Source organism: Oryza sativa, chromosome 7 (assembly GCF_034140825.1).
Source record: "Oryza sativa Japonica Group chromosome 7, ASM3414082v1".
NCBI lineage: Eukaryota > Viridiplantae > Streptophyta > Magnoliopsida > Poales > Poaceae > Oryza > Oryza sativa.
This window is the reverse complement of record NC_089041.1, coordinates 9,025,037-9,052,278: the sequence shown is the minus strand read 5'-3', so window position 1 is coordinate 9,052,278 and position 27,242 is coordinate 9,025,037. Positions and strand designations below refer to the sequence as shown.

Here is a 27,242-nt window from a genome sequence, read left to right as displayed (position 1 = left end):
CCTTATTTTTATTTAAGAATAGTAGGTATATATGTAGTTATATGCATTTATCTATCAAAAATAATAAGCTATTATGAGTTATGTACATATATTTGTCCAAAACGTTAAATTTCCGTCAAATTCCGATTATTCGCCCGTACTCCGATTATTCGTTTAGCGGAACCATCTCCGTCCGACATCCATATTCCGTCATCCACAACACTGGCATCAACAAGAGATAGATGTCCACAAGGAGCAAGGTGTTACTTTAACTGCATTTATTTACATTTATATTTGAGCAAGGTGTTACTTTAACTGCATTTATTTACATTTATATTTGTCCTTGTCCTCGCATCCAAGAAAACTCACTCTTGGATTTATGACTAAATATCTAACCATACAATTAGATTGTCCTTGTCCTCGCATCCAAGAAAACTCACTCTTGGATTTATGACTAAATATCTAACCATACAATTAGATTGCCTAGCTACAACATTCTGCCAATCTGCCAATAACTAATCACTAAGAAAAAAAGCAACAATCTACTCCCATGGGCCAAAATTTCAGCCGGTTATCACTGCTAACCGGTTTTTGAATTCAAAAATTTGGACCTAAACATCTATTGGATTTTTTATATAAAAAAAATTGGACCTAAACATCTATCCAATAAAAACCAGCCAACACCGGTAACCGGTCTGGAAGGGTACTACACGGGTGGCTCTTTGCTGTGCTCGTCGGCGACGCAGGTGGCTACCTGTGCTTTCTCGGTGTCGTCGCCGGCCTGCAGCTCACGACGAGACACGAACTTGACGGTGTCCTTCCTGAACGTCAGGTAGATCACGGCGACGACGTAGAGCAGCATGAGCGGGAACAGCACGATGCCGATGAGCACGTTGGCGAATGTCGGGAGCGCGTTGTGGAGGATCCAGCCGACCAGCTTTGTGCTGAGGAAGTAGATGTTTATCCCGATGATGACGAACCCCAGCACCCAGGAGAATCCAACAATCTGCAGGTTTTAATTACCAATGCATTATTAGTTTTCCAGGATTTTTTTTGTTTTTGTTTTCTATGTGTGGACAAGCTAGAAAGAAGGATTGATTGATTGATGGGGGAGTGCTTACATAGATGGAGTTCTTGTTTTCACCCATCTTGTTGCTGCTGCTGCTGAACTTGAGAAGAGGGATCAGAGCAAATGGTAGCTCAAAGGATAGAATCATCTGTATGAAACGTAACAGCCAAACCAAAACAAGCATTAGGTTTTGATTCTTTTTAACAGTATGATCAGAAGGAATGAGGTACAACAAATTACATACCGTCCATTTTTTGAAGAAAGAAGCATTTCGATTAGCAAATAACTTACTAATTATTGAGAAAATTAGAAGATGGTTGATTGTATGGCAGTTTTTTTTAATGAGTGTTCTTATGGGCAAACTGATATTTTCATTTGTAGTAAAAGATTGTACCGATGCAATGACGATGAGACGACCGGCGCCACTAGACCCTCCAATGATGGAGACGATTAAGCTAGGCACAATGGCAATGCTGCGTGTCATCAGGTTCCGAAGCCACTGTTTCATTTTGATGTCTAGGAACCCCTGTAGATACATGGAAAAAAAAAACTGTTACTATACATTCAAGCTTGATAGATTGCAAACTTTTTTTCATTTCTTTCACCATTTTGGAGATCTTCTAGTTTACTGCGTGGTTAATACTATACCACTTGAACTGGTCATTAAGAAAATAGTTCACAGATAGTACTTGGTTAATTTGTAAACAAGGTTAGAGTTCAGGTAAAATATACCTGCATAACATATTGCCCAGCATAAGTGCCAGTAATGGTCGAGCTCTGTCCAGAAGCCAAGAGTGCTACACCGTACACTGTCGCACTTGACTTTCCTAGCACATTCTGAAAAAAAAATAAATAATAATTCTGTAAATGACCATTATATGGTCAATGATAACATGACTAATTTATTTTTGTGAAGAAAATAACACAACTAAATATAAATGGTGATGAACTTTGCACATATATGCAGTACCCTGAGGAGGAAGGATGAGGAGTCCAATGTAAGGTCGCTGCATTTTACAGCATCTTCTGGTGAAAGGTTGGTTGCATTACATACAGTGCCGGAGACAGAGATGATTGCAATGTTGACAAGCAGAGCCACGAAAAGAGCTATCCCACTCTCAAAGAGGAAGAACCTACAGACATCCTGGAGTACAAAAGAATGAAGGAATATGTATCAGCCAACTAGGAGTACCATTTCTTTTTTAATGCAAGAACACGGACATCTGATCACCTTCATTCCTTTTGCTGATGCGGGTGTATTCCTCGACAGCACCAGGGCAGAGTGCAAGAATAGATTGTGCCTGTAATTAATAACTGATAATGCTCACTTATGATTAACAAGAGTGCATTTTGTCAAAATCTAAAAAAAGACTAAAACTACCATTGTGGAGATTTGTAATTACTGGAGAGTTGAAAACCTTATGCATGTTTACAGCTACCCTAGAAGAATCTTAAGACGCAAAAAAGACATTGCACACATTAACAACTGGGGGTATATATGCATGTTTGACTGCTTACGGCATTACAAGAGCCCCAAGAAGGGCAATGGAGTCTCCTGTGGCACCGGGCCCACTGAGCCTGGGGATGAATAATCCTTGAAGGACCTCATTAACCGGAGGCTTGACTATGCTCATCTCCACGAAGAAGCACCCTGCCATGACAAACACCAATAGCGCGACCACAACCTCCAGTTTCCTTACCTAGTTATATAGATGAAGGAAAAATGCAAACAAGTCAATTCAACAACAAACCCATTTGTAATGACCACCATTTACAATGACCAAACAGTAATGATCAAATACAATACAATGATGTTTAGACATTCATTAAAACATTTTATACAGACATCTATCATATATCCAGTCATAAATAGTTGGTTACCCCATATCTTTGCAGTCCAAGAAGAAGAAGCGTGCTAGAGCCAGCAATGAGAACCCCGGTCCACACTGGTATGTGGAACAAAAGGTTGAAAGCAAATCCTGTACCTATAACTGCACAAAAGGTACATGTGTAAAAAACACCAAATATTAGATTAGATGTTGTTGCTTTCTTCTCAGAAAAAGTGCTACATATCATAATGTTTAGTGGATAAGAGACTGTATACAATCAGTGCAAGTGTTGCTCGTACACTTATATCAGTGAGAGAGTTTATAAACTTAATCAACTGAAACTCAAAGGTGACAGTTAAACATTAACTTTTTTTTATTTAGATCTATCATTCTATTTCCAACCTTCTGGAATATCGGAAGCAATCACAGCTAGTTCTGCTAGCAGCCATAAGCAGGTTTTCACCCATACTGGATATTCAGTCTTGCACAGCTCAGCAAGATGGCGCCCTGTATCAATTGACATTCATTACTTGCTACTTCCAACTGAAATGTTAAATCAATTGTGTGCTGAAAGTGTCTATTTATTACCTGTCACCACTCCAAGATTAGCCGATAATGATTGTATAATCAGTGCAAAGATCAGGCCAATCAAAATCACCCAAAGAAGCTAAGAAACATATGAAAGAGCACATCAAGAAGCATATCAGTTAATTGTTTCTTTCTTCTCGCTGTAACAAAAGACATGACAACTGTGATAAATGGCAGGAAAAGTCATATAGAAAAGGCTAGAGAATGTACCTCATATTTGTGATTGGCACCAGCTTGTAGATCAGTCTCCACTGTTTCAATTCGTCAAGCGTGAGAAACCATATGAGTGTGAGAAAATAAATTTAGAGAGAGAATATTACTATTTCCAGGATCGAGGTAAGCCAAACAGACCATAAAGCCTGGTCCAATGTGGGACAAAAACCTTTTCCATGCTGGCTCCTGTGTTACATGACCAATTAGTAATAAATATGCATGCACATCATGTCAAAGAAAATAATTAAAACATAAAGCAAAATATAAAATAGGTACAAAACTAAGACTATTTTCAGTCAAAGTCTCAAAGACGTACAAACAATACAAGAATGAGTGAATGATACATTCAACTAAGCATTGGAAAATGAGTTATGGAAATATAAATAAATGCGACAATGGTAGGGCAAGTAAAATAACTAGCCACAAATGTGAAGAAATGTATATTAATGTAAGAAATGATGTTCACATGGACTCGCTATTATAGTCCAACAAGAAGAGGCTAAACTTTCAATATGAAATTTGTAATTTGAAGCTTATAACGAACATCTATGCGAAGCAGATAATGTCAAGCTATATGATTTTGGATTAGGTACGGCGGAGAAACAAATCATATTGTACTATCGGCGACCTATAGTAAGATAAACTGAGATCTAGGCTAAACCATACAAGAGATGACCAAAAGTAGAGACATTAAACAACAGACTTCTATTGTACAATAGACTTCGTTTGTCAAACAAGAGCAGAGAACCGTAATGCCTTAGTTTGTCAGACTTGATATCAAACAAAAAAACTGAGGTGATCACAATCTATTGTTTTGTATCTCATCTTTGTTCCATAATAAAAATGAACTATTAAGTCATAGTTATCGAAAGGAGAAGCTCCTAATTAACAAAACGACTTCTCCCTTTTATTTTCTCCTATAACTTAATGCCACTTTTCTTTTGAATAGAGACATAGAAGACTACTCTACTAAACACGATTTTTCAGCAAAGAAACATGAAAGAAACCCATCATTGAATCAACTTATAAATATTGAAGGCGCCGTGTCCTGTGGATGCATCCTCTGGGGCATTTTCACAAACAGCAAGAGTGCATACCAACAGGAATCAGATCAGAGATAATAATTTCTCACTCCTGTCCGTCCAACTCCAACTGCGACATCGATGCGATCCCTCATTCATAGGTAGATTTAAGTATGAGCAACCAGGAGTATTTGCAGAGAGAATTAACCTTTCTGAGATCGGCGAGCGCCTCGATGTCGTCCACCACCTTCCCGCCGTCGCCGGCAACCGCCTCCGCCTTCGTCACCCCCATACTAGTGCGGCTTCTTTAGCTCAGTCGCCTGAGTTTGCCTTGCCTCTCAACAACTCGCCGCCGGCGCCGAACCCCGATCTCTGCAAGAAACCTCCTACTCGACCACGACTGATATATATAATGTATAACACATGTACGTGGCGGCCTCCGGTGACGTGCGGTTAGTTGGAGAGAGAGAGAGAGAGGGAGTTCGAGCGGAGATCCTCCGGTCGCCGCGGGGGCGCGCGCCGCCGCGTGCCGGGCACGCGCCGCCGCGTGGGCGCGCGGGTGCTCTCTCTTCAGCTGCGCGTGCGCGCCCGTGGCGTGGGCATGGCGTGCGAGGAGGTGGGCCGGGCCGAGCGAATGGGCCCAGTTGTTGCTGGAGTATAGAGTATTTCCCGATTCAATTTTGCTATTTTCTTTCGTAGTCTGTTGGATGTAAATATAATAGTAGAAAAAATCTAGGTGAATTTTTGTTAGAAATCACCCGACAATTGGATAGTCAGTTCCCGATTGTGTTTTCAAAAGTTAGTCATCTATCAATAAACGGATTGAGTATATCCATAACGTTTTTGGAGTGTTTTCTTTCTTGAAAACACCTTCCAAAGGACATTTTTTCTTATGTGGTAAACTTCACCAATGTTAACGCCGGCTGATGCGTGGGCATTAGCAATTTTGCAGCCGGCCCACTTGTGAGTTGCGACCCTCTTAGAGGATCTTTTTTGCCTGACTAGGGGGCCTAAAATTATTTGGCGCTTCACAAATTCATCCCAATTTATAAGATCAAATACATGTATGTAAATATGAAAAGATGACGCTCAATGAAGTCGGCGTCGTTCCATCCTAATTTAACAGATCAAACACATGAGAGGATCGAACACATAGGAACATGAAGAGGTCTTGCTTAATGACATCCAAATTTATACATTTGGATGAGTTTGTGAGTACCAAATCATTTCAAGTCCACCTAATCTATGATAACATTATTTGGGAGGGTGGCAAGTAGGCTGCCTCAAGAATTATACCTGTCTCTTAGCATGGTGTGACCGGTGGTTGGTCGTTTGACGTGACATAAAAAAAATTAAAAAAGCACCTTTTGAAGAGCGTTTATCCTATATACCTATACAAATCATCCCCACTACTAGGAAATCTCTGCTTCCTGGTGCTTCACATCGCCCCATTTGCTATGAACCGTACGATCTGAATCATTCGGAAGGGAAGCCATGAAGCAGCCTCCCAGAGTTCCCCGGTTGTTTATTGGGCCGAAAGAAGCCCATGTTATGGCCCAACTCAACGGGTATCCATCCCTAACCAGAGGCAAACCCTCCAGTTCCCTATACCGCAGCGCCTTAGGTGACGGCGCCCGTCACTTCCTCTCCCGTGTCGTGTCCCTCCCCCTATCCGGCGCTCCCTCTGCCTTTAGTTCAAGCCCACCTGCCGGCTGCCGCCTCCTAGCCTTTTCGCCTCCTCGGAATGTCATGAGAAATGAAACCGCTGCTTCGAGAGCAGACTTCATGGTTGTCATCAAAGACATCAATTTACTGCTCCCATAACGTCATGGTGAATTCATCCTTGGCCTTCGCTTATTACTGGGGAATGCTTCAATCAGGTTCTCTGTCCTTCTCCACCAAGGCACCAACTCTGCTTCATCTGAGTTTCCACATGTACAATGTTCTGCATTGATAACCGTAGTAAGTAGCTTTATTTTTATCCCTTTGGATATTTGATATGTACAGAAAGTTATTTGGTGATGTGGTATCTACAGCCTTCCTTCTGAATGTGTTATGCTGCTCCTGTAGATCTTCAATCTGAAAAAAGGAAAAAAAAAAAGGTGTGCACCGCTTTTCCTTAAACCTTCCTCCGAAATTTATTCAGTTGTCTCTAAGCGAATGATCAATTTACCCTATTCTCTTTGTCAGAGTTAAGTTCAATGGTTATTTTAAATAGCTAACGGTGATGAATACCTTATACCATTTAACTGAATTTTATTCAGTTGTACTCTCGATCTAACGTATGTTCAATCCAGCTGATTAGTACTAGGTTGATTTTCTGAATCAAACATTGCAGGGAGTCCCCCGCAGTTAAGTCATTGATTTGTTGTACAATAAGAACATGTGCTCGCTCAATGTATTGGCGCTAACAATTGGTCAAGATTCTCTCACCTGCCACCATTATCCTGCGGGTAGGCAGCTATACTTCTATTCTCTCTCTCTCTCTCTCTCTCTCTCTCTTACATTATTCATCTTTGATCTTGGTATTAGGCCCGCAGCTGGCTCAGATTATTCTGTCCTCTTTCCCAGCCAATGACCATATTGCATAGATTTAATTTTCCCTAAACTGAAGTGATGAAGCAAGCTTCTACCCAACCGGCCACCTTTATTCTCTGATGATGAGGTAGTTTACTTTATTATCCCCAGGTCTTCTACCTTTAAATGTCATGGTTTTTGCCTTTATGAGAATCCAGTTTTCCTTTTCATAATAGAAGGTGATTCCGAAGGTGCTCTAATCTTTCTCCTTTCTTTCTCATTTTTCTTGCCATAGTATCATCAAGTGATTCACTACCTTACCATAGTATTATCAGGTGATTCAGATGTAGTGAAAGGATGTAATTGCATGAAGTGATTTGATCAATACACAAAATAGAAGTGCAACTGATCGTCATCTGCAGTATAGGGCAGGTATTTCACTACTCTCTGCTCAAAACTCATATTAGATCCATCAGTTAAGTGTGTTAGTATTCGTTCTCCGTAGCTTCTATTTTACGGATTGTTTTTTTCTCTTTCTGAATTCATCCTGCAAATATCACGTTTTTGTTTAGTTTAAAAAAGTCTAGAAATGTATAAGCTTTACTAGGGAAATTTTTCAGCTATTTGTTTACTCAATAAAGTGCAATACAGCACTACGAGGTAAAACTGGCCCTTCCAAATGTTCCCATAGAATTTTACTTAATCTATTGTTCAAAGTGTGTTGTACGTATTTTTTTTATATTTGAAAATATGTACACTGTTAATTACACACCGTTAACTTCACATGTGCAGCCTACATATTGTTGCTCGACTAACCGAGTTTGTTACTGTAGATGGCAGGTTCATTTGTTGTAAGAGCAAGTTTAATAGTATAGCCCACTACTAGCTCTAATTCATCTATAGCCAATCTAATAGCTCATCCATACAATAGTTACATACTACACTATTAATACATGGTCCCACCTGTCATACACACACTGCGTCTTGAAGTTCGTGCTACAGCTAGCTACAAATCTGTAGCCCTCTACTCTTCTCTCTTCTTATTTATCTCCTTAAAATATGTTTGTAGCTGGCTTATAGCTAGCTATGGCTGGAGCTCAGAAGTTGCTTGCAACCTAATCAGGCTAACCATTCAATCATGAGTTAAGAATATAACAAACTGGTGAATGTGATTCAGAAAACAAAGAAGCTGATAATTAATTAAGAACTTCCATTATTTCAGGTGAACATCTTCACAATTTACTGTTACAAACATCAGGGTTTCAAATTAATTATCATGTAACATTAGACTACATGAAACAACTTTCGGGCTATATCTATTACTACAAGTTTACAACTCTAGGTCATATAAAAATGTCCCGCAGCAATGTACGGAGTATTATCTAGATATATAAATAAAGCTTCCAAAGAACGTTAAAGATCCGTAAAACTTGAAAACAAAAAGATATAGTACTGTAAATATATTTTTGACCAAGTAGTTTTGTAAATCTTCTTCTACTTAAAAAAAATCATAATTAGGGGTGAAAACGAGCAAGTATGGTCGGATTATGCCATTCCCATACCCTAACCCATATTTTCTTTTAAATTCGGAGTCGGATACGGGTAGTGCCGGATAATATATCACTCATCCCATATCCTATCCTATATTATTTGCTTCGAATCGGATTCGGGAATGGATATCTATTTGTATCTCTAATTCATAGATATTAAATAAAATAAGGTAATTAAAGTATTAAAAAAGATACGTCAAGAAAAAAAATTATACAATATACATATGAGCACGTAAATAGTGATTAACTAATCTTTTATCATGTTTTTAGGTGGATTTATAATAAATTTTCATACATGTTATATAATAGGGACATACGGGCGGATACATGTCTTCCCGTATCCTAACCCACATTTTCCCAACAAATTCAGATTTAAACTCGGATAGTATCGGATATCCCATTTTTTCTCCCATATTCCTCCCGCGAGCCTCGGGTCAGGCGGGCGGTACGTCGGGAAATACTCACCCCATTTTCACCCCTATTCGTAATGGTGGTCTTGATTTTTGACACAGTAGACGCATTAGGCAGACATGCGCAATCGTAGCCGTTTGATCACCAAATCTAACGTCCCAGATTGCCTCGATCATCCCCTCCCTTGCACTCTATGATATAGATGGCCAAATGGCCCGCCCGACCCGACCTACATGCCGAGCCTTCTCACGGGCTGCACCCATGGCCCTGGAGAGGCCCAACATCGTGTTTCTCCATATAATAAGTCTATTTTTCCTCCCTCATAGCTTTGCGTTGCGTCTTATATGGCTACAATAAGTCTATTTTGTATCCTTTTTTCTTTGGGCCGTACCTTATATGGCTGTAAGTCTATTTTGGACCCCTCAACTATTTTTCTTTGACCGTCATGCCGGGGCGACCCACCATGACAAGGCATCGGCCCAGGCACGATCCAACTGTTGGGTCGGGCCGGCATGAGCTCAACACCAGTCGCACCGTGCCGTGCTTGGGCGGGCCAAATGATCGTGTCGTGGGTCGTGTCGTGTCGTGTAGTGGGACTATGGGGCCCCCTTTAGTTCGATCGGGGGTAGCGGGTGAGAATTGAGGCTTAGTGGAAGAGAGATGTGGAGGGGGTCGGGCCCCTCTAGAGCAACGAGACAAAAGGGATTTTTATAGGTTCGGGCCACTGAGAAGCGTAACACCCTACTCCTGCATGTGGTTGATTCTGTGGGGAATACAAGTGTTCACGCAAGCCGAATGCCTTCAAAAAACCCCCCTTCTTCACTAGGCCTGGACCTCCTTTTATACCTCAAGGGGTTACCACAGAGGCCCTAAAAGCTACCTAGGGAAGAAGGAAAACATTCTTTACATTTAATGCATGTCTTGTTCCTCTGACTTGGAAGTCCTTACGCCCATTGGTGCGGCATGTGCCCTCATCAATTCAAGCCGGACGACACGGGGGACGCATGTGTCACTCCTCATTAATGGATGAAGACTTCTGGGCACCCTGTCCCACTAGGGAACGGAAACCCGGATCGGACCGGAGCGGAACGTGGACTCAGGCCTAGGCAAGGGGCAAACAACCCTCAACATACCGATGTGATGGGGCAGCGCAAGCTGCAAGCCGTCTAACAAGCAGTCAGCAGTCAGGTGCACTAACCCCGTCGGACCCATCATTCGGGCGACGTGCGGCCTGTCAGCCACGCCTGCATGCCACATTAAATGCGACGAGGCGCGGCCATCTGGCTCACCTTAAATGCGGTTAGGTGGGTGTTAGGCGCGCCCACCTAACCCTGCTCACATGGGCTGACACGTGGAGGGGGTCGGGGCGACCCGACCCCCAAGCGAGGAGGGGGTGACAACCACTTCACCCAGGGCCCGACCCCTCCCAGGGAAGAGCCACATGGGTTTGGGAATGGCTCCTCCCTCTACACTTGATATCCCAGGCCCATATCACCGACAATAGCCCCCGGCGTTAGCCGTGACCAAAACCTTCCCTAGGTGGTCAGGGTTGATGCCACTCTTTTAGTCTAATGACATGTGGGCCCGGTCTTTCTTTCGTGTTTTGTGAAGCGATTCGGTAGTTGTGGCCCCACGCGAAGCAAAAACCGCCTCCCCGGCAATGATGGGCTATCACTTCGTAACTGCCACATCACCTGGGTAGGTGCGCGGGGCAGATATGTCAGTGGATTTGCCAGCGAATAATGATGGCGGCTTCCCCGGTTACCGCGCGCAATTAAGGAGGGCGTGGTTCCACTTCCGTCTCAGTCGCAACGGCAGCGTGCCTAGCACGCGCGCTAGAAACGGATGCGTGGAGATAGTGGGCACGAAAAACGAGGGGGCGAAGTGAGTGGCCGCAAGAATCGAGGTGCCAGGCGTGGAGGAGGGGAGGATAAAGGGCGTCGAGGAGGGATTTTGTTCACATCCTTTCACCACTAGAATCCGCTGCGCTCCTATGCCCTAGCTCTCGCCGCTCTCTTGCCTCCTCTCGCCACACACACTCGCTTCTCGCCACACCACCTTCGTTGACGCCATGACACGGAGCTCCGTGCCGCTGGATGGCAGCTTCCTGCCTCCCTCTCGCATTACCAACGAGAGGTTCGCGGGTCTGCCGCGCAAGTTCATGCCGACGCTGTCGGCTCCCAAAACTAATGATTCGGAAACCGATATGTTTAACTGTATCAAGCCCTGGATCAGTAGATTGATACAGCTTCAACAATCTGGATCTTCATTGCGTACATTTAAACAAGGCTCCAAAGGAGATGTTATTACATAAAATAATAGGGGAATTTGCAAGTTTGTGGCTAACTATCACAACAGAAGCTATAGAATGACTCAACTCTAATGTTTTGCTATAGACTTAAACCATCTAACTAATCTAGATTTGAGAACTAGGTTGAAATAAGACTAACTTATATGATTGAACTCCTGGCTTCAGCAAGAACTTCAATTTAACTCTGGAAAAAGGGGGTTGAAGCAAGGATGAGTACAACGTACTCAGCAAGCTATTATATTCAATAATGAATGTATGAAAAGGTAATATTTGAGTAGGATTACGATTACTTGCAGAAGGCAGAGAATATAGAAATAGAAAGCCTGATGCTTGAAATGCAGCAGCATTTAGTAAAATCTTGAATTAAGTTTCTAACCAAAGTACCATCTGAGTCCCGATACTCAATTCCATGAGCACGGCTATTCGAATAGATTCATTTTTACTTTACTGCAGTAAATGTACGCTTTACCCGCAATCCATGACATGCCAATATTCATTAGCTTAGTCATGGCAAAGCTTTTCGGTTACTAACATCAGTGGTACCTGTTCCATGAACTCTCATCCTAATGCGCTCTGAACGTAACGTTATCAGTAGCGAGAGGAGTTCTGGCGTTCCCGAGGTTTTTAGAGAGAGAACTGGTTGAGAGACCCCCGTCATCTCAACTAGGTTTTCACAATATACACACACTTGAGCTCAACATATCATTTACCTGCGCCTCAGTAAATGTTATATTTGCCCTTCGTGGCATATGCCCTTCGCGGCATAAGTTTGCCTCCTGAGCGAGGACTTAAATAAGAACCACTGTATAGAGGTACCACCTTTGCTAGATAACTTACTTTGCAAGGTCTGTCCCTATTCTAAAATTGCGGTCGTACTCGTTCGTTTGACATAAGTACTTGGTAATAACTATATTGACTGAGACAGTACTAGCCACCCGAAAATCAACCAATTCCTACGTACTGTCCCAATCTAAGTTCATTATATTTTTATGCAGACTAACTAGGCAGGGCTAAGCAAAGCTAGCATATGTCTGGTTTGCTATATGTTCAGGTTATGTATTCAAAATCATGAATGACTAATGCATAGAATAGAGATATAGAATATAGGATAATTATGCTCAAGGGGAGGAATAATAACTTGCTTTGCTCCAACGCAAATAAATCCAAGATAGGCAACCTGATTATCCGATGCTAGAAATACCTCAGGTTGCCATCCAGAATATAATAGACTCTACTAGAGAAGAGGAAGAGCCAATTTCAATAAAATCCATAAAATAGCAAAAGATCGATAAACGGCTAAGAGAGCTAGGGTTTAGGGTATAAGCTATCTTCTTTATAGGGTATAGGGATTATGGGCTAATACTTTATGTGGAGGTTCTAGAGGGTTGGAGGCTAGAGGGGATTAAGTAACAATTGTCACTTGTATTTTATGTGTGGGTTTTAGTTTCTTGGAGAGTAGGGGATATACTAAATAATCTAATTGGTTAAGTGGATATGTGGCTAGTATTGGTTGTAGTTGGGCTTTGGTAGAAGAATGGCTAGGATTTACTTGTTCTCGAGTCGATGCTGAAATAGGATAGCATATGGGCTCGTATTTCATGTATAGGTTATGGGTAGTTGGAGGGTAAATGGTTGGTATGGAGTTTGGATAGCAGACTGGCTGGGGTTTCATTTGATTAAGCCGATATCGAGGTAGGATGAATATCGGCTGGGATTTGGGTGTTTGCTAGTCGTTGCTAGAGTTGGGCAGTATAACGACTAAAATTGGTATCTTCTCTAGCCAGTGTCAACAGACAGCATAACGGTTAGAGGGATAGGAAGTTTGTGTGGGTTTAGTGGGGCGGAAGTGTTACTCCGACAACCGTGAGTGGCAGCAGAACGGTTAGGATCACACAGAGCCCAAGAGCTAACTGTGCGGCGTGCTGTGGAGGTCGAGGGAACAGTGAAGCTCCGACCACTATACGCATCGAGGCGTGGGGTGCCAGGAGCAGCACTTCGACCTTAGGTTTGGTTTTGCCGGGCTTTACAACCAACGGTCCGACATCGGGGATAGTAAACCGCGAACGTCCCATGGAAGGCGTAAAGTTCCAACCGGCGGCTTTTTAGTGGCTAAAGGGTATTTTGGGTTAAAAAGAAATATTTGAAAAGACAAACATAAATTCAAACAGTATTTGAATAAATTCAAATAAAATATTAAAATAGCAAATTTGGGGTCAAAAGATGGGGTTTGAATTTAGATGAATTTAGGTCTAAGTTTCACTGGAATTGGATCTACGGTTTAGGAGATATGGACTTCTAAAGAATAGGATTTGAATTAAATAAGGAAAATATAAAATGTTACTGTGCAGGGGCCCACCTGTCAGTCTTTCTTTTTCTTTTTCTTTTCTTTCTTCTTCTTCCTCCCGTCATCTTCCTCCTCTCCTTCCCGTGTAACAGCATAGAGAGAGAGAAGGGGCATATAGACTAAAGAAACCGACATGTTTAGACTGTATCAAGCCCTAGATCAGTAGATTGTTACAGGTTTAACAATCTGGATCTTCATTGCATATATTAGAATAAGGCTCCAAAGGAGTTGATATTACAAAATAATAGGGGAATTTACAAAATTGTGGCAAATTGTGGCTAACTAATACAACAGAAGCTATAGAATGACTCAATCCTAATGTTTTGCTATAGACTTAAACCATCTAACTAATCTAGACTTGAGAACTAGGTTGAAAGGAAACTAACTTATATGATTGAACTCTCGGCTTCGGCAAGAACTCCAAATTAACTCTGAAAGAAGGGGGTTAAAGCAAGGGTGAGTACAACGTACTCAGCAAGCTATTATATTCAAGTATGAATGTATGAAATAATAGTATTTGAGTAGAGCACTACTACAGATCTGGGCTTCAGTGACGGGTCATTTGTGACGGGCCAACACAATTCGTCAAAGATGAGTCATCTCTGACGGGCCGAAAAAATATCCTCTTCAATATATGGCTACCAGGGAGGACCCGTCACAGATGTGAGGTCATCTGTGACGGCTTGCACTTGTAACCCGTCACAGATCGTCTGTGACGGGTCACAACAATGGCTCGTCACAGATCATCTGTGACGGGTGTAGTATTATGAACCATCACAAAAGAGACCACTTATCTCTGATGGGTCTTTAACTAACATACGTCACAGATAACGTTATCTCTGACGGGTGGTAGTCATGACCCGTTAGTGATGAGTGAAAATTCAAATTTTCAAATTTTACAAAAAACCTCGGATTGAGACATGTCCTATATAAAAGTTGTAGCTCTCGATGATATCCACAACTTTATAACTAACAACATTTCTATTAGAGATCATTTACATCCCCGAACATGCATTACAAGTGATCAGATCTACTTTTAAAAACAAAATTTTGAGTTTTTTTCAAATGACATGGATGGATACATGCCCCGTATCAAAGTCATAGAACTCAACCAGATCTACAATATTATAATTGAAAATATTTTCATTTCACAAAGTTTACATGTTATAAAGTGAGATATATTTTGAAAAATGAAATTTTGAATTCTTCAAACAACATCGAATGAAGATATTTTCTATGTAAAAGTTATAAAACACGATGAGATCTATAACTATTTAGTTGATAATATTTTCATTTGAAGTCATTTAGGGTGTTAAATATATGTTAAATGATTCAGACAAGCATAGACAAAATAATAACATTGGGTGAGTAGTCAATATTTGTTGAGTAGGTGAGTTGGTAAGGGAGCTCTATATGGAGGTTGAGGTCTTGAGTTCGAATCTCATGTGTAGCATACAAGTTATATTGCGTAAAAAATTGTGAATTTGTAGGTAGTTGATGTGTGACCATGTATAGGATGGCTAGTAAAATTCAAAATATTTTTTTGAGGTTTTTTTGTTGCGTTTAAAATTCAAAAATTGTATTTCTTGCTTTGTCATCACTGACGGGTCGTAAGTTACAACCCGTCAGAGATGAGTCATCAGTGACGGACAGGTAGTTACGACACGTCACTGATAACTCATATGTGATGGGTGACAAGTTTTATCCCGTCAGAGATGACACACCCGTCACAGGTGATTTTGTCATCAGTGACCACTAATCACTGACCAAGACCAAACCTGTCAAAGGTGAGGGTTTGGGCCCGTCAGAGATGACATGGTCCGGCGTAGTGGCTAGATCTATTTGCAGAAAGCTAAGAAAGTAGAAGGAGAAATTCTATAATGTTTTGAATGCAACAATATTTAATAAAATCTGGAGTTATATTTCTAACCAAGATGCCATAGTGAGTCTCGATGCTTAATATCCGTAAGCACGGCTATTCGAATAGTTTCAGAAATACTCATACTGCAGTAGATGTATGCTTTACCCGCCATCCATGACATGCTAATATTCATCAAACCTGTCAAAGGTGAGGGTTTGGGCCCGTCAGAGATGACATGGTCTCGCGTAGTGGCTAGATCTATTTGCAGAAAGCTAAGAAAGTAGAAGGAGAAATTCTATAATGTTTTGAATGCAACAATATTTAATAAAATCTGGAGTTATATTTCTAACCAAGATGCCATAGTGAGTCCCGATGCTTAATATCCGTGAGCACGGCTATTCGAATAGTTTCAGAAATACTCATACTACAGTAGATGTATGCTTTACCCGCCATCCATGACATGCTAATATTCATCAGCTTAGTCATGGCAAAACTTTTCGGTTACTAACATCAGTGGCATCTGTTCCATGAACTCTCATCCTCATGCGCTCTGAACATAACGTTATCAGCAGCGAGAGGAGTTCTGGCGTTCCCGAGGTTTTTAGAGAGAGAATTGGTTGAGAGACCCCCGTCATCCCAACCAGGTTTTCACAATACACACACAGCGCGCAATAATCAATATATTTACCTGTGCCTCGGTAAATATTATAATCGCCCTGCTCGGCGTAAATTTGCCTCCTGCGTGAGGACTTAAAGAAGAACCACTGTACAGAGGTACCACCTTTGCTAGATAACCTACTTTGCTAAGTCTGTCCCCATTCTAGAATTGGCGGTCGTACTCGTTCGTTCTTCAGATGTACTTGGCAATCTTATGTCGGTTGGAACAGTATGAGCCACCCGGAAATCATGCATTTCTACCGTACTGTTCCAATCTAAGTTCGTTATATTTTATGCAATCTAACTAGGCATGGCTAAGCAAAATCTAGCATATATCTGGTTTGCTATATGTTCAAGTTATGCATTTAAAATCATGAATGGGTAATGCATGGAATAATAGAGATATAGAATATAGGATAATAATGCTCAAAGGGGAGGAATAATAACTTGCCTTGCTCCAACGCAAATAAATCCGAGATAGGCAACCTGATTATCCGATCCTCGAAATACCACAGGTTGCCATCCAAAATAAAATAGATTCTACTAAGAAAGACGAAGAACCAATTTCAATAAAAGCCATAAATAACAAGAAAACGATAAATGGTTAGGAGGGCTAGGGTTTGGTGGTGTGCTAGTCGATGCTAGAGCATAATGACTAGGTTTGGTATCTTCTCTAGCCGGTGTCAACAGATAGCATAACGGCTAGAGGGATAGGAGGTTTGTGTGGGTTTAGTGGGGCGGAAGTGTTACTCCGACAACCGTGAGTGGCGGCTAGGATCACACACAGAGCCCGAGAGCTAACTGTGCGGCGTGCTGTGGAGGTCGAGGGAATAGTGAAGCTCCGACCGCTGTACGCATCAAGGCATGGGGTGCCAGGAGCAGCACTTCGACCTTGGGTTTGGTTTATGCCGGGCTTTACAACCAACGGTCTGACGTCGGGGATAGAAAACCGCGAACGTCCCCATGGAAGGCGTAAAGTTCCAACCGACAGCTTTTAGTGGCTAAAGCGTATTTTGAAAATAAAAGGAAATATTTGGAATACAAATATAAATTTAAATTGGAAATTCAAATATAAGAATAATTAAATCAAATATTTATTCAAATGGTATTTGAATAAATTAAGGAAATTTAAATAAAATCTTAAAATAGCAAATTTGATATCAAAATGAAGGATTTGAATTTAGATGAATTTAGGTCCAAGTTTTATCGGAATCGGATCTACGGTTTAGGAGATATGGGTTTCTAAAGATTGGAATTTGGATTAAATAGAGTAAATTGCGAAAGTATACTGTTCATGGGCCCACCTGTCAGGGATTCTTTTCTTTTTCTTTTCTTTCTTCTTCCTCCCGTCGTCTTCTTCCTCCCGCTTCACAGAGGGCCGAGAGAAGGGAGAGGAGAGGGAGAGAGGGGCGGCGGCGCTCCGGCGGCCGGGGGGTGGCGACGTCGGCGGCCATGCGCGTTCCCGAGCAACGCGCATACGAGGAGGGTGGTGGCCGGCAGAGGGAGTTAGGGAGGAGGCCGGAACGGCGACAACAAGAGCTCGGTTTCGGCCGGTATAGGGGGCGGCGGTGGTGGCTTAACTCGGAGGGGAAGAGGAAGGGAAAGGTTAGGGAATGGATTTGCCTCGTCGAGGCGAAGGTAGTGGCGCGAGGGCTTGGTCGGAAATGCTCCGACGAGGGAGATCGGCCGATGGCCGGCATTTGGAAGAGAGAGAGAAGAGAGAAGCTCGGGGCTCGGCTTGGTGTGGGGAAAAGAGAAGGGCTCGCCGGCTATTTATAGGCGGCGAGGGGCGGTGGATGATGGCGGTTCTGGAGGCGGTTTTAGAGGAGAAGAAGAAGAGGAGCACGTTAGCGGCGACGTGAGGAAGAGGAAGACGGCATCGTTCTCGTTCTATGATTGGGCATCGATGTCGGTTTGCTTCAGAGGCTGACGTCGGCGGCGTGAGATGGCGGTGACGTCGGCGGCGATGCCTTGGCGACGACGGCAGGACGTTGGCGGCGGCGTGTGAAACCACGGCGATGGTAGCGGCATGCGCGGGTATGCCGTGCGTGCCCACGACGCACGGTGACGGCGCCCACAGGAGGAGATGGAGCGGCTGCTTCTGTTGGGCCAAACTGGGCCAGTGGGCCAAAAAGGAAGAAAAAGAAGACTTTGGCCCAGATTAGAAATAAATGTTTTTCTAAATTTTGACAAGGGTTTGGGTGATTAGAATTTAAATTTGGAGAAGATTTGGAAGGAATTTGAATAGGGAAGTTTGAAAGGAAATTATGTAGGAGATATTTTCTAGTTTGAGTGCAATATTTTGAGGGAGAGGATATAATGGAATTTATTTGTTGCACTCAAATGAGAAGAAGAGAATATATATATTGGCATGAATAGTATGATTCCTAAAATAGAGGATATAATTGAGAATATGGGAGGAGATGGATGGATGAAGATAAATAGGATTTTTAGCCTCGAAATATATGGCATGGGTTTCAAAGAATTGTTTGAGGCTAAAAGGAAATTTGGATGACAAAGATATAATCTATTTTCTTAGCACAAGAGCAATTATTTTAATATTTATAATATTGCTTATTCTTGTGCCGAATAGGAGATCAAGCCACAGAGATTAAATTAGTGGCTAGATTAAAAGGAGGAATTTAGATATTTGGATCGGGAATCAAAGATAGGTTTAAGATCAAAGGATGGGTTAACAATTAATTCAATAGAATCAGAATTTCGGTGGTTTAGGTTCAAGGGTAATATGGGAAGATTTATTGGACCATAATTCATAATAATAAAAATGGTTTTCAAACTAAATTTGAATAAAAGAGCTTTAGTCGAAAGAAGGTTTAATAAATAGAATTCCAACAGGAAATACCAAATATGTTTTTAAATGAAAAACACAAAAGAGATTAAATACCAGAGAGGTTTTATGCGAGTTAGTTTTAGGAGGTCCCACTAATTATATTTTCCTAGGTTTAGAAGGTTATTAAGAACATAAGAATTAACATGATGCAAGATTAGAAAATAGCTAATTTTCAGTATGTTACATTCGAATTCGGAGAATATTTGAATAAGAAGGTTTGAAAGGAAATTATATCCAAATATAATTTCCAGAAGAGAGATTTTCTGGTTTATTTGAGTGCAATATTTTGGAGTGGGAGTTTGTTTGATGCACTCAAAATAGGAATTCAAAATATTCAACACCATAAATAATATGGCTCTAGATTTGAATATTTTTGAGTATGTGGAGCGAATATGGAGGGAGTAGAATAAATAGAATTTTAGCCCAAAATATATGGCATGGATTCTAGAGAAGTATATGAGGCTAAAAGGAAATTTGGATCGAGAATCAAGGATAGGTTTAAGATCAAAGGACCCAATTAATTCCAAGAAAATTGGAATTACTTTGGTTTAGGTTCAAGGGTTGTGTTGGTGGATTTCTTGGACCACAATTCATAAAAGTAAAAAGGATTTTTAAACTAAATTTGAATAAAGGAAATTTTGGTTGAAAGAAGGTTTAAGATGCAAAAATCAAAGAGAATACCTCAATTTAACAAGATCAATTTTTAGAATAAAAGCCACGAAAGATTTTAAATACCAAAAAGGGATTTTATGCATGTTAGTTTTAGGAGGTCCCTCTAATTATAATTTCTTAGGTTTAGGAAGGTTATTAAGAACATAAGAATCGACATGATGCATATTTAGAAAATAGCAAATTTTCAGTATGTTACAGACGTCGTCCGGTCGGGCAATGATTATCCTGGGCGAGGCATGCCCGACGCTGCGTTATCCGGAGCGGCCAGTCTTCTTCCTCTTGTTCGTCATGGTGGGATTGACTCCCCCTTTTTGTCTTTCTTCCTCGATGTTCAGGACTTCTACGAGATCCAGATGGCGCACCTCACCCTGAACGCCGTGCTGACACTTGCCATCTTCGCACATCTGTGCGAGATGTTCATCGGGGTGAGGCCGTGCCTCCGCCTCTTCCGTTGGTTCTTAACCATGCAACTGGTGTCCCCCGCGACGGAAGCCGACGGCTGCTACTTCTAGCCGCGCGCCAACACGCAACAGCACTATTTCGGGCAGACGCTACGCAAGAAGTGGGACGACTGGAAGCACGATTGGTTCTACACCGTCCTCCCTGACAACGTCCACCTTTGGCTCCCTACAGCACCGCCCGTTCAGACGTCGAGCTGGCGGTCATTGTCGGTGTTGGGAGACACGTATGACGCAGTGATCGACTACCTCGCCGGTCTGCAGTATAAGGGGCTGACTGGTGCCATGGTCTTCAGCGACTACACTCGCTGCCGGATTGCGCCTCTCCGGGAGCGGGTCCGGGGTGCATGGTCATACACCGGCTCCGACGACTCCATCCGGACTCATCCGGGGCAGACCTGGGACTAGAACTATGCCAACCTCAAGCTAGTGGTCCAGTGGGTGCTCAGCCTCAGGGATGTCGAGCCGTCGCTAATCCCCCACAACATCCTTCCTCCATCCTGGCCATCATGCAAGCGATAGGCGCAGGCGGGGACCGCAGCGGAGGTGATGGCGCTGGCGGCAGCCACGTTTTGGGGGACCGCTACCTATCCGCCCGAGGCGGCCATGGAGGAATGTCCACGGGCGGGGGTTCGGGCAGCAGCCGCCCCTCTGACCCGAAGGGGAAGAGGAAGCAAAGGGACTCCTCTCCCTCCCCGTCCCGGCCCTGCGGGGGCGGCGCAGAGTGCGCCGTTGGCAGGCGCCCAATGGGCACCGAACCGGCGCAGCCCTCAATGACCGCATAGCTAGTGGCTGGGAGGAGGAAGAAATGGCCGTGCAAGACGGCGGAGACCAAGCCGTGCCGGGGGGAGTTTATCAAGTCCCCGGAATGGAGCTCAAGCGCCACCCCCTGAGGTTCGGTCTTAACGCCACATCTCGTGGTTCCTCAACCTATGCCCTTCGCTTATCTTTTCCATCTTGCTTGTTTTTCTCTTTTCTTTTTTTTCTTTTTAGCGAGATCCACCCTTGCGGCGCCCCTGCCGACGATCCCTCCTAGCGGCCCAAGTCACACAGGTCGGAGAAGGCTGAGGCCGAGGCGCAAACAACCAAGACCGGGGCGCGGGGAACCAGGGTCGGTGAGGAGATGGAGTGGCCGGACAACGGCGCGGAGTCCCAGGCCTCGGGAGGGGGCCTGGAGCCAAACGCCGCGCCCGAGGCCGAGCCCGAATAGGCCCCAGGAGGGGGCCAGGATCCAGGCACCGCGCCTGAGGTAGAACCCAAGGCGAGGCCCTCAGGAGGAGAGTAGGCCCTGGGGACCGACGCGCCCCCATACAACTGCTGGCAGGGCGTCCCCGACCGCGCACAGGGCGGAGGCCACCTGGGGGGCCCCTGCCACCAGCGCCACCGGACACACGCCCAGTGCTGGTGGGGGCGACGCCCAAGGCGCGGAGGACGGCGTGTTCCGCTCGCCCGCTGGGGATGGCGTGGCCTTGTGAGCGAGACGCGGTGGCCCGCATGCAAGACGTAGGGCGGGACACGAGGTCTAGCCCCCAGCCTCGCGTTCCGACCGCCGACGGATATCGAAAATGTTGCAGCAACACATGGTCAGGTAAAGACGAGTATGGGCCAGACTGAGTTAACAGTGAGAACTTGGCCCAGGCTGCAGCGAGAGATTCCTTCTCGTTCCGTCAAAAAGAAAGGATGTCTAATCAAAGATTAATTACACGGGTTAACAGAAAGAAGGCAAGGCAGAATTTGCACTTTAGCTCCTATTCACCGTGGAATTTCCTGACAGACAGAGTGTACCATTGCTTTGCTTCATCTCTAAGAGAAAAAAGGAAACAATTTCCATTTAAGAGTTTCATGTGTCATGCCTACGATGGATAGGCACGAACACACTAGCTCAAAATCACGAAGATGGAGGTATAGGTTTTCACCAATACTACCAGAGAAGGTTTGCTCTTGAATCATGGCTATAAAGTCAGGACTAATTTCGTAGCCATCCGAAAGGATTGGTTTTGAAGAACAGGATGGCTCACAAAGATCAGCCCGAGGAGCAAAAAGGTTTTGAATTGTGGGTTGCTCCATTGTTGGTATTTCTTAACCTGACAGATAGAATCCATAAGCGCACGGAAAATACCGATGTAGTACTTCACCCCAGGAGTATTCTCAGGTATCGATTTCCATAGGGAACGTGTGTGTTAACTCCTAGTCAGGTTCATCCAAGGACACGAAGCTAAAGATAGGCAAAGGATAGAGAGGATTCACCGGTGAGAAACAATGTCTATGGAAAGCTTAACTTTAATCCTAACGCGATACTTCGGGTACTGGCCAGCTCGCTACTCCCAGATATCGCTCTACTACGTACCCGGACAGGAAGGACTTTAGTGATCTTGAGGGCTGTCACCACCTCTACACCCACTGCACACCTACTGTGGGATACAGAGCAAACACTGGAAATCAACTACCTAGACACCATGTCTAAGCAATTAATAGCTATTCTAGTGTTTAGAACTCACTAAAGCAATCACTATTTTACTGTATTATAGTGAACGATGATCTAGCACGCTGATTAGGAAATAACTAAGAGGTAATTCTCACCAAGCAAAACTAAATTACTCAAAAGATATTTCTATTATAATCAGAGTAATTAACAGAGCAGAAAGAAATAAGAAGAGGATTATTGATAACTCCGGAACTCCTCCGACTTCTTCTACTCTCTCTCCCTAATCTAATATATAATAAAGTACAATAGAGCCTCTTATAATTTAGCTCAAGCTTTGGTGTGTGTGAATGAGGGAGAGGAGAGGGCCGTATTTATAGGTGGAGAGATGCCTTGGGAATGTGGAGATGCTAAGCATCCTAAGAGCATTTTCTCTCTTGTGTTGACAAGTGTCCTCTCTATGACGGTTTCCACCGGTAGAAACGGTCACAACCGCCAATGGATGAGGATTGCAACTGCCAGGTGAAAAATGGGCCTGGATGGACTAGCTGGTGGTTTGGCCGAACCCTGGCCGGCTCTGCTAGCCCAGCCCTTCCTCCTAGAGACTGATATGTGGGCCCCATTGTATATTCTTCTGAAGATTGGCTCAAATGATTGCATCTTATTGGGTTTATGGGCTCAAGACTCCATTAGCTTGGATATGAAAGTTATATTCTCATCCTTCATGTATATTTTCTCTCAACTTTAGTAACTTGTCACCTGCATACAAATATATACCAACACTCGTGGAAATTGTTAGAAATAAACCCTACCACTATGTTGGATGTTTTACATTTATGGTTTTATGCAGGTATTGACGGCATTAATTTGGTACTTAACAGCCGTCAACAAATCCCCACACTTAGCTCTTTACTCGTCCCAAGAAAAGGTTAAGGATTAATGTGGAATAAAATTTCCGAAAATATGTACAATATAAGTACACAAATTATTTTAAGCCATACCTGTACCTATGAATTTTTGCACTGTCTAACTTACCATCTTGGGCAATTGATGAATGGAACGGATGTGACTCAAGTCCTTCTTGTTCCTCTCGTCAATCTCTTGGGTTTTCATATATTTTCACAAAGCAGATATACTCCTCAAAGGGCTTTCTCTCAAATCACTCATGTGGTTTGATTTGTGGATCCTCACCAAGGCATATTATGCCGAATTGTCCCTATTCTAAAAGGCTGTATATGTGGAGCTCTGTAGGGATCAATCGGGGCATACCTGCATCACATATTTTGCAAAGCCAAAAGACCGGACCCAAGGAGATAGCAAGTCATACTATCTGATCAAGAATGTGCATGTGTGTGATATGTGTATATGTGTGGTTATTTTGTGGGTTGTTGACGGTCGTTAGCGACCAGTTTCGACCATCAATATTACCAAAATAGAGGAGAACTAGTTATGCTTGTAATGCATATACATGTTAGAATAATAATATTCCACTAGTATTAGGTTCACTAACCTTTTGTAAAGAATAACCATAAAGTGGAGGAGAATCGATGTCAAATCAGACGATAAGTCAATCGGACAATGTCGAGAATCAGACTTATGTATGAATGGGCCAAGAACTCAGAATTAACACGATGAATTGGGCCAAAATTCACAAGTCTAAGAAGTGAAGCAACGGAGAAGGCCACCAGCCAAAACCTGGGCTGGTTGGGCCGGCCCCTGGTTCGGCTCAACCAGGGGGTTCGGCCGAACCCTCCCTGGTGCCGTTGGATGCAGGGTTGCGGCTGGACGGTGTAGATTAGCCCCCAATGACGGTTGGAAGGTATTTCCGACCATTCCAACCGTCACAACTGTCATTGGGAGGCTATATAAACCCCTCACTCTCTTCACTTCAACACACACCTCAAGCAAGAGCTCTCTCATATTCTATCAAGTTTAGTTTAGTAGTATCAAGATAGTGAAATAGGAATAGAGTAGAAATCAGGAGTCCGGAAGTCTTCGGAAGAGTTCGGGTATGGCTCTAGTAGCTTTCCTTTCCTCTTTTGTAAGCTTTGTACTTTTATTAGAATATTCTTCTATATACATTTATGGTATTGAAATAATTTCCGAGTATATGAATGCCTACTTTACATTATGTTCATGTTATAATGAATATACTGCTAGCTTATCTGGGAGATGCTTTGGTGCGGGTATAATGTTTGCATATGCAATTACTCTATGTCATGACGATGATATTAGAGTAGTATCTAATAATTTAGACGTGGTGTCTAGATTACGGGATATCATTATTTGGGGTTATATGCTGCAGTTGAGAGGTGGGCCGCTGATGGTGATAGCTCAGTATGGGTATTCCTGCGCACGTGTATATAATTCCCTGGGAAGGGTATTCCTCCGTATTTAGCCCCGGTTGTATGGTCATGACGGGCTATCGTAAGGAACTCGGCAGTTAGGGATGGCTTCTCGAATTACCAGGAGGGCATCGGATAGAGGGTACTAGCTAGTATATCGGTTAACTAGAATGTATGTATACTATGTATATTAGAAGTATATGAATAGATTATCTTTCTCTTTTCTTTCCACTTAGCTTAGATAATATATTATGAGAATGAGTAGCTGATGCTTGTGTGTCACTCTACCCTTGGATTATCTTAACCCCTACTTAGAATATGATTATTACAAGTAATATATAAATTATTAGTCAAGTTCTCTCTACATGATCTTCCCACGGGATAAAATAAATACGATACCTGTAGAGATCTTCCCACGGGATAAAATAAATACGATACCCTTGGAATACTCTCGGGTGAAATGCTACAACGGTAGACCTTCTCTAATCATCCACGCTTTCCTTACGCTCGGTCTCTTTTCTTTCGCCCAAGCAAGTACCTCTGCAAACGAAAACACATAAAACTCATTGTGTAGCAACGTTTGTTCAAATATATAATAAGTAAACCTAATGTAGAACATATGCACCTTTGGTTTATTAATACATAAGGTAGTCATGGTTATATCCGAGCTAGTTGTGTCCTCATCATCAAACTTAGCATTCTGCATATCGTAACCTAGAGGCGATTATGCAGATTTTCATCAATTTCGGATGGAGATTCACAAATAGGCTTCACTAATTGTGGGGTTTTTTTTGTTTAATGTTGGTGGTCATTAGTTTGTGCTTTGCTTCTTTTTTATTGGGTGTGCTATTATGGACTTGTTGATATGCGCTCGTCATTGAGCATATTTATATAATAATTAGCTGTAGCTCTTTGAGCAAAGACCAAAAATTTATTCCATTATCTTAGAAAAACAGTCCAACGCCATTAGAAAGGGTATTTTAGTGTTTTTCTCATTGTCAAATCTATCCACCAACCCCATTACAAATGATATTTTAGTATATTCTATCTTATTATAAAGTTGATGTCCACTAACTCCTAAAGCTTAACATGCAAATGCTGCACATCATCACTCACTAATAATTATTATATAGAATATTTTAAATATAACACAAATATGATATATTATTTACAACGTTGTTGTACTTTTAGAATTCAATATGCAAGAAATATCAAATCATTGTCTTGACATCATTTTTAAACTATTTAAACTATACATATATCATTTCTGTAATAATGTATAACCTGCATTTATTCACGTATCCCACAGCAAAGCGTGGAGTATACCCTAATTTTTATCACTCCATCTGATTCAGATTATAAGACGTTTTGACTTTGGTCAAAGTCAAATTGCTTCAAATTTGAGCAAATTTGTAGAAAAAATAATAAAATTTTCAACCCAAGACAAATTTATTATGAAAATATATTTAATTATTGATTTAATAAAACTAATTTGATATTGTAAATATTTCTACATTTATCTATAAACATAGTCAAACTTGAAATTCGACTTTGATAAAAGCCAAAATGTCTTATAGTCTGAAACGGAGGGAGTATTGTTATTAGGTTGCGCTCTTTTCGGCTATTCCAGCTTAGCTAAAAAGTTAAACGGCATATTTTACGTGAAAAATATTTATATAGTAATAAATTTATTAATCAAAATTTTATATATTATGGGCCATTTTGGATTGATGCCAAAATGTGCCCTACTAATTTGTTTGGTAGTTTGAAGCCAAGTGAATGTAATGGTTTGGTTTGAAGCCAAGTGAATGGTAATGTCCATGATTAATTTGACATAATTCTAGAACTTTCTTGACTATAATATAAAATTTGGTCTCCAATTGGTATCAATCCAAATCCATTCACCTAAAATGCTACCCTACCAAAATATTGGTAGTGCCAAAACTTGCCTAAGTTTTGGCACTACCAATATTTTAGTAGGGCACTAAATCAAACAAGTCCTATAATACTACTTAATTAATCAGTCCTATGCTAATCACGTTAAGTGCGGCTAATTAAGAACTTGACACCGCAACGCTGTACGCGGGCGTTCGGCGCGGCTCTTTCATCCTACTTATATATCCTAGGGTGTAGGGTTTTGGTC

At 42.3% G+C, this 27,242-nt stretch overlaps 1 protein-coding gene and 1 long non-coding RNA gene across 5 annotated transcripts; both read right to left on the bottom strand.

The window, feature by feature from the left end:
• Positions 1 to 242: 242 nt before the first annotated feature.
• LOC4342862 (metal transporter Nramp1-like) lies at positions 243 to 5,079 on the bottom strand. Of its 3 annotated transcripts, none has more exons than NM_001403042.1 (13): positions 4,909 to 5,079; positions 3,786 to 3,864; positions 3,676 to 3,716; positions 3,466 to 3,544; positions 3,280 to 3,384; positions 2,930 to 3,039; positions 2,567 to 2,748; positions 2,280 to 2,349; positions 2,019 to 2,192; positions 1,781 to 1,885; positions 1,443 to 1,574; positions 1,101 to 1,196; positions 243 to 985 (listed from the first exon to the last, which is right to left on the bottom strand). In NM_001403042.1, the coding sequence occupies exons 1-13, from the start codon at positions 4,990 to 4,992 to the stop codon at positions 686 to 688; spliced, it is 1,557 nt and encodes a 518-aa protein (NP_001389971.1). In that variant the 5' UTR covers positions 4,993 to 5,079; the 3' UTR covers positions 243 to 685. The 3 variants fall into 3 exon arrangements, with proteins under 3 accessions (NP_001389971.1, XP_066168062.1, XP_066168061.1); XM_066311965.1 differs by having other exon boundaries at positions 3,786 to 4,830; positions 4,909 to 5,076; XM_066311964.1 differs by having other exon boundaries at positions 3,817 to 3,864; positions 4,909 to 5,076.
• Positions 5,080 to 14,008: 8,929 nt separating this feature from the next.
• On the bottom strand, positions 14,009 to 18,096 carry LOC136357354 (uncharacterized). 2 transcript variants are annotated; one of them, XR_010742662.1, is made up of 4 exons: positions 17,656 to 18,096; positions 16,803 to 16,894; positions 15,764 to 15,892; positions 14,009 to 14,264 (listed from the first exon to the last, which is right to left on the bottom strand). It is a non-coding gene; the product is annotated as an uncharacterized lncRNA (long non-coding RNA). The 2 variants fall into 2 exon arrangements; XR_010742661.1 differs by having other exon boundaries at positions 14,009 to 15,892.
• Between the last annotated feature and the right edge of the window lie 9,146 nt (positions 18,097 to 27,242).